Below are 10,371 nucleotides of genomic sequence, written 5' to 3'. Positions count from 1 at the left end.
GTTCTGCCTGTCCAGAACTCCCAGGCCGTGCTATCAAATTTCAAGATGGTACAAGCACAGGCACAGTCTCCCTCTCTCTCCCTCCCTCGGGGGGTGGGGTGGGCTGCCCGATGTCTCTCAGGGTTCCTCCACCCTTCCATCCTGCAGGGGCCTTCACCTCCCTTTTCTGTCCCAGGCCCGGCCTACCTCAGTCAGGCCTTGTGGCTTCTCCTCCCCCGCTCAGCTCGGAGCCGCCAGGGGAGCTCTGATCTCTTTCACAGACAGAACCCAAGAGAGCTTCACTCTGGGAGTTCTCAGCTTTTAACCCCCCGTGTTCTCAGAGGTGTATCCATGTCCTCAGTGGCCACACCAGGTGCCAGTATTCAAATCTGAGCACCTATTGGTTTGACCACAGCATCCCAAAAAACTCACTTCCTCTCAAACCAAGACATGAATTCACCATGGTTTGCCGTTCATTCTACAGTTTTTGGCTGTGTCCAGATCTTTGCTGCAGTTGGAAATTAAATCATACCTAGCTACTGTTGGAAATACATCCTCAGGTAGGGTAAACAAGCTCACATAGAAATGGTAGTCCTTCACAAAAGATATTTATTTGATTAAAACAAGTTATATGTCAGGGGGTTTTGGCAATTTTAGTCACAACATCTTATATCAAACAATGGGAAACTCCAAGAACACACACTTTTATTATTAGAAGCTGAATGTGGCAACATGGTTGCAAACACAGCACTGAAGACCTGCATTTTTCAAATCATTGATGTATGCTCTAGACAAATTTCAGTTCTGTATTCTGTGGCATTCCTTGGCTCATAATGCAAAATAATTTCACCAAGTGCAGGAATTGTTTGGACTATGAACACATAACAGTGCATACAACTAATCTCTTTTGTCACCCATGACTCTGCTCACATATCTCTCCACCCCACCCCAGATACATGTATGTCTAGTAAGGTAATATTTACACAGAGAAGCAATGTAGGATTATGCAGAATTTGTAACCTGTTTTTTATCAGTCTGATTGTTTTTTATCAGCTTTAAAATTGCTTCCATACTGACACTGGCTTTGCAGTCAGTAGTTATTTCATCCATGGTACATGTCAGGAGTGTATGTGGTCTGAGTTCATTTTTCTGTTGCTGATTCAGGAAGGAAAATGTAGTTACACTGGACAAATTCTTTTGCTGATCAAGACTACATGGAAATTTACTTAAAATCCTAATCTGTGGGATAAGAAGAAAACAGATCAGTTGTTGTCTTTCTGTAATCTTGCTTTCTGTAACTCCAAAACTATCAAAGACTTGGCTCAAAGTTCACTCTACTCATAGTTTAATTTTTTTTTTAGTTATTTGGTCACTATTATAGTTGTTAATTCTGATATTCTTGTTGCCTGGTTGTGACGGTGTTCACAGGGGTTCCAGGATGAGGGAAGACACAAGAATCTTGACTCCATGTTTCAAAGGGCTTGACTTTATTATTTAATGATATTGTATTAAAACTATACTAAAAGAATAGAAGAAAGGATTCCATCAGAAGGCTGGCTAAGAATAAAAAAGGAATGAATAACAAAGGCTTGGACTGATTGAGACAGTCCAAGATAGGTGGACTGTGATTAGCCATTAATTAGAAACAATCACACGAGACCAATCACAGATCTACTTGTTGAATTCTATTCCACAGCAGCAGAGAATCATTGTTTACATTTTGTTCCTGAGGCCTCTCAGCTTCTCGGGAGGAAAAATCCTAAGAAAAGGATTTTTCATAAAACATGTCGGTGACACCTGGTCAGTCCACTTTTAGTTTGAAATGTGAGACTGGACCCTTCCAGTGCTGTACCCTCTAAGAGCACAGTGCATACAGTACTGTACTACATACCTTAGGTTCTTTTGGTGGCTGGATCATTTTCAACCTCAATATTGAAAGCAACAAGACCATTAAATGAAAAGCCTAAATAAAAGGTCACATTTTCACTTCCAGCAGGCACTGATTCATGATGGAGTGGCAAGATACGGAGTTCCTTCCCATGACCTCGTATAAATATATTTCTGTCCTGGGTCCAGCCAGAGACTCTTTTAAGATTGTCACGAATTTTGAAAATATTCCATACAGTTCCATGCAGCCACTTCATTCTCCTCTCATCTAAGGACCCCACCATCAATTTGTCAATTTTAGTTTTGTGCACTATCTTACTTAAGCCATAACCCTTTCCCAGAAAAAAATGGGTGTAGATTCTTTTCTTTCTGGTAGGAACATCTTTCATTTTGATGTCATATAGGCGTTTCAGGGTTTGAAGAGCTGAAGTTAAAATTTCATCTTTATCAGGATTAGGCTCTTTGTCTAATGCCTCATCTGGCCAGTACAGCAAGGTGAGCAAAAAATAGGCACTTGCTGGAAATTGTCTCTTTCCTTTGAAGAATCTTAGACTGAGCTCACGAAGAGTTGGCAGTGGAAGGAGTTTGGCTGATCCTGGTGCTAAGCAGGCTAATGTGATGTGGCACAAAATAAAATTGATCAAATCATTGTCCTCCAACTTGTTCCTTGATGGGTTTTCTGGATAGAAACTAAGGATCCTTTCCAGCTTTTCAGCTGATCTGTTCTCTTTCTTATCTGTTAAGAAAGACAGGATATTGGTGACATTTCCTCCACCGCTCCCATAAATACTCATGCGTCTCATGAGCTGAGTGTCAGGACCATTGTTGCTGTCATCTGTAAGTGATGCCGAGACGAAGAATTTAGCGTATACAGCTGACTGCTTTCTCAGCCATTTTCTGGGATTATGAATTTGTTCTTCCTTATCATCATTTTCATCGTCCTTCTCTTGGTTTTTATCTGTTTGGAAATAACTTAGTTCTTCTGAAATCCATTCCAGAGCATTGTACAGGTTCTGGCGCAAGCCTTTCAAGCGGGAATGAAGCCTTCCCCATGTTCTTTTTATGTCTTCAGGAATGTAATCAGTGGTGAGATATTTCACAAGCTCAGTATGTTCCCCCTCTGGGCTTCTGTGGAATACAGGCAGTGTGGACAAAAATCGAAGAAGGCGACAACCTACTTCTACTTCTCCAAAATAGCCAGCGTTGTTCATACTTTCACGTTCTGCCTTTGCTGCCTGTTGTGCGGCCCTGAAGCATTTCATAGCTTTAAGGGCAAGCAATATCTTCTCAGTGATACTTTCGGGGGTATCTTCCTCAGTCATTTTATCCACAGTGAAACTAAACCATCTCCTGTAGACTTGACCTTCTGTATCCAAAATAAAAGAATCAGTTGGCAAATGTGATTTTGCAACCTGTGCCCAGTATTTAGCATCTTCAAATTTTTCATTGCTGTAATTTAGTCTGGCAAGCTGCTGGGCAAAAAAAGGATCTTTTCCAAGGAGCTCATATGCAGCTTTTAAAACAGCAATGGCTTTTTCACAGTCTTCAGCTTCACAGACATGTTCAATGAATGGGGAGAAGAGAGTGTCAGTATTGTCACCCCTGCTTCTTTTATCACGTCGAATAAACAGATGTCTGATAAACTTTATGAATTCTTCTCGTCCAAATCTGTTTTCAAAGAGCATCTTTTCCTGAAGAAGAGTTGTTGCAAGTTGACTTAGTGATTGATTCCCTGAAAGCTGATGCAGAATTTCTTTTGCAACCAGGCAGTGTATAATCCGAATAGATGAAATATAAGTAGTGCTTTCCCTTAGCTCAATAAAAATCATTCTTACTTGTTCACTCAAGTGATGTTTGAAATCGTATGCTCTTGCTTTAATCTCTGTATATGCCCCCAGCCCCAGAAAAGCCTCACAGTGTGACAGTGAAAGGTATGAATTTGGTACATAGCAGTTGAGCAGAGCAATGTAACGCATCAAGCAGGTGTCACGAGAGGAAGGGTCGATGCCTTGCAGGATGTGCTCTACCATGTCTGACACATATGTTTTATTGAACTCCTCACACATCAGCACAAACGTAAGTATGAATTCTGGCTCATCATATTTCTGCTGCAGTTTCAAAAGTTTGTTGTTAAACAGATTTTTCTCTGACTCTGTCAGTTTGTGAGTGACAGCAACCGTGTCCAGTGGCGAAGCCTTGCAAAGCCTTTCAGGGTCATTGCATCGTCTACAGCATATGAGGATGAAGTAAGGCCTGGAGGTATTCATTTTCCTGGTTGCTACAGCCTCTATTAACTCACTCTGTAGTTCCTCAAAGTACTCATCATCGTAATCTTCGATCAGGAGCAGGACAGGAAAACAGTGAGTGATTTCCTTTTCTTCGTAATCTCTCAGGGCGAGCACGTGATTACAAACAGTTGAGGGTGAATATGAGGTCTTGATAACAGCACATCTAAAACGCTTTCTGCTTTTCCATAGAACTTGCCGTGCTATTGTGCTTCCACCACTCCCAGGATGGTGAAATATCTTTAGTTTAGCCACAGAATAATTGTGCCCACCTCCTCGTAAAATGCCATCCAGCAGTTTGCTTGCCTCTGCACATGCTTCACGTTCAATGATGTCCCCACAGAGTTTATTATCAGCAAGCCAGAGGTTTTCCCACATGATTTTTCCCCCGCGGTAAAAATTTTGTTCTATTTCTTGTTTTTGTTTTTCAGTCCAAAGATTTAATTTGATCTCATCACATTGGTCAGCACAAAGGATTTCTAGGGAATACAGTTTCTCTTCTTCCCGCAAGGGAAGCGTACACACGCCTCCAGTGGAAGCTGGCATGTGTCTGGGTTGGGCTGTAGAAGGCAGCATTGATTGGATGGTGGCATCTACATGACTGAGCTTCATACCCACAATACTGCATTGTTCTAGGGTCTCAATGCTGCAGGATTCCTGAGCTAGATTAGCCCACTTCCTGTAATTTTCTCTGGACTCTGCAATGCAGATAATGTACTCCATGCCATTCATCTCTGTATAGAATTCCTGAAAAGTGTCCACAAGTGGTTTCTGCACTGGTGACAGCAATAGAAAAAGCACAATGAAAGAGCGCTCTGGCAGAATTTCCTCACAGATACAAGTAATTACTTTCTTCAGGTATTTTTTTTTGGTTCTAATCCATGTATTTTCATCACAAGCTTTCTCATCCCCAAGGAAGTCACTGCGCCCATTGCAGAATATCCAGCTGGTCTGATCAAACAGTTTCTGAGAGGGAGAATTATCAGTCTTAATTTCTTTGAAAAAATCCTGTAAAAAATAAGAACTTGTTTCATGGTGCTCTTTGTATTTGCTGTACAGCCCTGACACATTAGAATGTTCATCAAAGTCAAAGACACAGAAAATGTTCAAGTGCATTAAAAAGTCAATGTTGTTCAGATTATCCTGTTCACATCTGTTTGTGACAAGGATGTACCGTAGGGAATCATCCATGTAGCTTTTGCCATCATTTAATAGAATTGATAACTTTCTTCCTAAATCTTGAGGTATTTCTGTAGGTACTTGTGTGCTGGAGAGCTCAGCTCTTTGTCTTTGAGCATCCCTGTCTGGCATGGCTTGAATGAAAGCAGCGAGTTTGCTGCGCTGCACAGGCTCAGACTTGGCTCCCAGTCTCTGGTAGAGAGCTGGTTCTTTGGTCAGGATCGCCTTCTGACTGCTTTCATTGTATTTTGGCAAAAAAACTTCAAAACATTTGTTCTTTACCAAGCTGAATGTTGGTTCAATGTCAACCTCCACTACAAATCTTTGCTCTTGAGAGTCTCTTGAAATCACTTCAACAAACACAGGTGGGTGAATACACTTCCTTGCAATTTCTTGTAAATTATCACAAAAGCACTTTTCTATATAATCCAGTGCATCAACAAAGTCTTCTCGGTTTTTGACCTTTATGCCGACGATCTGTCCATGTTTCCAGCCCTTGTCCTCAACACTGTCCATGACACCAAAATGGATGGTGCCATTTGTTCGAATGTTCATGCAGGCCGAAGCAAATCTTATCACTTCAGAGGCAAATTTTGATTGCAGCTGATGTTTGTTCAGTTCTGCAGCAGTGTCACAGGATTTGTATTCATGGCAAGGAATGATTAAATCGCTGACTCCTGATTCTGGAGCAAGAACTGTGTCTTTCACATACTTGAAATCGGTATCCTGACTTCTAAATGGCCGACAGTTTCTGACCTCTAAGACTTCATCAGCTCGTTGAAGCTGGGATTTCTTGCTTCTTTTTTGCTTCTTGCCAGAAGTAGGTGCTGTGCTCTCACTGCTGGTGGTACCCACAGCACCAGAGCTGCCTCCACTCGCTGTGCCCTGAGCAGGGGCATTGCTGGCTCTGGCTGTTTCTGCATCCCTTCTGTCGGGCGTTTTGCTGCTGGAGTCCTCAGCTTGCTGTGCATTGTCCTGGCGCCGCAGAAGTTCATTTCTCTTGCGGATTAAGATCTGGATTTGGCCTTTCTTCATTCCTATGTCTTTGAGGAAAGACTCATCCAGTTCCATTAATGCTGGACCTGTCACTTCTTCTGCATATAGTTTATCTACATACTCCTTCTTGATTCCGGTAGATTCCAGCCAGCATTTGACGTGGTTCTCAACCCATTCACTCACAGGTAACGTTTTGTAATCTAGAAGTTAAAATCATGTGTTACTAATACAAACTAATGTTACTTTGGCCACACTGAATGTTTGATTTTTTTCTTTCTACCAGTCACAGTGAGAGAACAGGTCTTAAATATGTCACTTCTGATGACAAAGTGTCCATAACCTTAATCAGAAGCAGTTTTAATGGTGCAAGACCAATAAATCAGCAAAGCAGGAAACTAGGAAGGAGACTTGGAAATGATTCTCAAAGGGAGTCAAGGAAATAACCCGAAATGTTTTTTTCAGGGAATAAGGTTTATGGGAATTGACAGGGCTGAATTCCCTGAACTGGACTGGTTTGGGTAGATCATTTACCCACTTGAATCTGGTTATTTTCTCCTAAATGAGGACAGCATCAATACAAACCCCTAGGATGATGGTAGGAATACTGATTAGTTCCTCACTAGAGAGAAATCCTTCAAATGCAGATATGAAAAAGCAAATTGCTAAATACAAAGTAGAAATTTTCTGAAAGCAATACATACCCATTGTTCTTGGTGATGGAAATCCTTCTGTTAATGAACAAAACCCTAGAGGGGAGAAAAAGTAAGTCTTCAAATTTACAGTTCACATTTCTGTGATAGTTCAAGCTGACTTTGGTGTTCTGTTTTCTCAACTTCCTCCCCACCTTTTTGGTCCAAGGTCATGTCTGTACCTCTAAAAGCCTGTTCTTGCCAGCTGTGTTGTTTCTGTGTGAAAGCAGCTGCTCCTGCCTCTGACACACACGTGGATGTGAAAGAAATTGGGGGTTGATGTAGAGGTTTGTGCTGACAGCTGAGCCCAACAGTTCCTTCTGTTACATACTGGAGAAAAGGAGGCCCCTCACCACTGTATCCCTCAGGTTCTATCTCTAACTTTTTATTGCTTTTCCTCACTTTCCCTGCCTTTTGTTCCTTCACACTTGCTTTTTTCCCCCCTCTTTTTTCATGGGTACTCTCTCCCCTGCTCCTTCTCTTTTCCCACATCTGTTCTGCTGCTTACCAAAATTTCCAAGAAAAAGTTCGACTCACTGCCCAACCCAGCAGAAGGTTTCTGTTTAGTGGGGTGTCCTCCCCTGAGTCATGATGTCCTTCCTGTGCCCAGCCTCCATTCCAGGGGTTCAGACATGGATGGCAGCATGGACAGCCTGTCCTGTTACTGCAAAAGGAATAGGTTTGTTATGAATGAAGTTCTAGATGTCTAATTTAACAAGCAACAAAATTGAATTTAGCAATAATTTTAATTGAGCAGCAATTTTATATAAATTAATACAATCAAGTATATTAAGTATAATCAAGCATATACAGAAATTTGGAAGTGATTAATTAAGTATGATTAAGATTCGTATAAATCATAAGCAAAACCAACCAGGCTGCCGGGAGGGTTTCTCACCCTGCCTTATATACAAAACAAAGGAATCCAAACCCAACTTATCTACTGCATGCTAATCCATATTCATCAATATTTTCCTGCAAATCTCCTCCTATTTTCAATTCTTGAAATCTGTGTCACTATACTGCACAGCAGAGATGCTGAAAACCTTAGTTGTCCCTCGCCCTAAGTACAGAAGACCTCAGCTGGGGCCAGTACCCTAGACGGAAAATACAAAAGTCGGGATCCTGGGGAATATACACCCACCTGTTCTCGTGAGGATGGCCCCCCAGCTCTGCCCCCTGGTGGACAAAGCTGCAGGTTTCGTCCTCCTCTGAGTCACTCCAGGGAGCTGCCACAGTGTGAGCGCGAACCTGTTGGGCCTCCCAGCTTTGAGCTGATCACTTCTAATAAAAGCATTAAAAAGGACAAAGATTTCCTGCCTTGTTTATTTCAAGGCATCTCTCAGAATAAGTGTAAAAAGGCTGGTTATGAAAATGGTGGGAGACGGATTTCCACGGACACTTGGTGCAGCCTTCCCCGAGAAAGGGGGCTAAAAGCGTCCCTGAAATGCCCATCTTTCAGTGTGTAATATATATTATATAGTAATTCATGCTTAAGGGGAAAATGTATCAAATAAAAATTGTAAAAGGAATCCAACATCCAACAAGCCTCTGACCACGAGCAACCTGGAGACAAATTACCACACTGGAATTACACAAATCCTGGTGACAGCAGAACAATGCCTCGTTTACTAATAAAAGAACGTGGCCAGCACGGAGATGTGCTTCCCCTGGAACCATCAGGGAACACCCAAGGCTGGTCATCACTCGACAGATACCATCAGTCAAGATAACCGAAATTGCCAAGGGACATATATCTGAATCCACGACTTCTCCTGACTTGATCAGCGCCTGCCACTACTCAGGAAACAGCCATTGTCCAGCCCTGCACAGTGAATGAAAATTTCATACATATGCGGGGTTACAAAAGAAATCGGGACACCTCTGCCTCAGGCATAAAAAACTGTATACAACAGTCCCGCTGGAAACGGCACTCGTGAACAGGGGGAGGAGATTCGATGTGATGGAGGTCGGATCGAGGTTCACCCGGCGCCGATCTCGGCCTCGACTCTGTCTCTTTGGCAGTGGTTTCTGAGGACTGTATTTTGGTCGCGAAAATAAAATCTTTCGCATTTCTTGTGAAATTATTATATAATTTGGCTTTCTTATTATCATTTATAACAAGTGTCTGTGGTCACCTCCCAGGGCTTGGCTTGTACTTTGGAATCCCGTCCCGCCCTTGTGTCTCTGCCCCAGCCCGCGGTGACAGGTGACGTCAGGAAAGCGCTTCAAAACAAAGAGCCTTGCCGGGGAATCGAAACTGGAACGGAGGATGAGCAGAGCTGGGCAGGGCTGGGGCAGCACGGCTGGAGGGTGCCCGCGGTTCCCTGATCCCTCCTGGATCTAGAAGCAGTTGGGGTTTGTGCTCCAGGGGGCTCTGGGAACCTGGGCAGCACATGTGGGCCCGGAGGGGCGCAGCTGCAGGGCTGCGGGGCAGGGCTGCGGGGCAGGGCTGCGGGGCAGGGCTGCGGGGCAGGGCTGTGTGCGCCCCGCTCCCGCTTCTCCGAGCTGCTCGCACAGTCCCGCGGGTGCTGCCGAGCGGCTCCCAGCCCCGGGGGGCGGCAGTGGAGGGACAGCCTCACTTTTCGCTAAACCCGGTCCCAGTAAAGTAACCTGCCCAGCTGAGAATGAACCCGCGAGGAGCAGCGCACGGAGAGCTTACCTTGCAGAGCCTGCGGGTGGCCGAGTGTCCCCAGTGCGGTCTGTCCGCAGGGAAAGGTTTCCAGAGGAGGAAGGGAGGGAAGGTGCTCCAACACCTGTGGTGCCGGGCTCTGCACGGGCAGCAGTCTGAGCACTGTGGGTGTTCTGCAGCTCCTGCCCGTCTCTTGAAAATTATTCCGGAAATAAAAAGGAAAAAATGCTTTTGACAAGCATTCCTGGTGAGCCATCGAGTCTCCACCCCCTTCACAGCAGTGCTGCTGCTGGTTGGTGCTGCTGATACAAATCCAGTAGCCTTAGCCCCACCAAAAACAGGTGTCAGGAGGGGTGTGGGATGTATTTATTCTTTGTTTTGTATCTTAAACTTTCAGATCCATCTCACTTACTGCCCTCTATATGAGCTACCTACTCACTCCAGGAACCCCTCACCAAGTAGTGGAGAGGTTGGCGAGAGGCTCCTCGGCCCAGCCCTCCGTGCCACTGAGCCCAGGAAGCTGGAATGCAGATCTGTCTTAGTGGCTTTCTGTTTCCTGTAAAGCACGTCATCAGTCACCAGCTCAGTTTCACCAAAACTATTTATTTGTGGGTATTTCTTTATCACACAGCAGCACGAAGTCCTGCCATTTTATCTCGCCTGTGCACCGGCCTCAGTCAGAGGGGGCTGATGCCTGGGGACTGTCAGAGTAAGCAGCGAGGCT

General features: G+C 44.1%; 1 protein-coding gene across 5 annotated transcripts; it reads right to left on the bottom strand.

Moving 5' to 3' along the window:
* Positions 1–571: 571 nt before the first annotated feature.
* Positions 572–10,231, bottom strand: SAMD9L (sterile alpha motif domain containing 9 like). Of its 5 annotated transcripts, none has more exons than XM_050981360.1 (6): positions 10,103–10,231; positions 9,678–9,839; positions 8,160–8,299; positions 7,524–7,679; positions 7,028–7,072; positions 572–6,526 (listed from the first exon to the last, which is right to left on the bottom strand). In XM_050981360.1, the coding sequence occupies exons 5-6, from the start codon at positions 7,029–7,031 to the stop codon at positions 1,872–1,874; spliced, it is 4,659 nt and encodes a 1,552-aa protein (XP_050837317.1). In that variant the 5' UTR covers positions 7,032–7,072; positions 7,524–7,679; positions 8,160–8,299; positions 9,678–9,839; positions 10,103–10,231; the 3' UTR covers positions 572–1,871. The 5 variants fall into 5 exon arrangements, with proteins under 5 accessions (XP_050837317.1, XP_050837319.1, XP_050837318.1 ...); XM_050981362.1 differs by having other exon boundaries at positions 10,083–10,196; XM_050981361.1 differs by having other exon boundaries at positions 10,079–10,191.
* Between the last annotated feature and the right edge of the window lie 140 nt (positions 10,232–10,371).

Source organism: Serinus canaria, chromosome 18, assembly GCF_022539315.1.
Source record: "Serinus canaria isolate serCan28SL12 chromosome 18, serCan2020, whole genome shotgun sequence".
Taxonomy (NCBI): domain Eukaryota; kingdom Metazoa; phylum Chordata; class Aves; order Passeriformes; family Fringillidae; genus Serinus; species Serinus canaria.
Note: the sequence above shows the minus strand (reverse complement) of the source record. Positions and strands in the feature narration are given on the sequence as shown.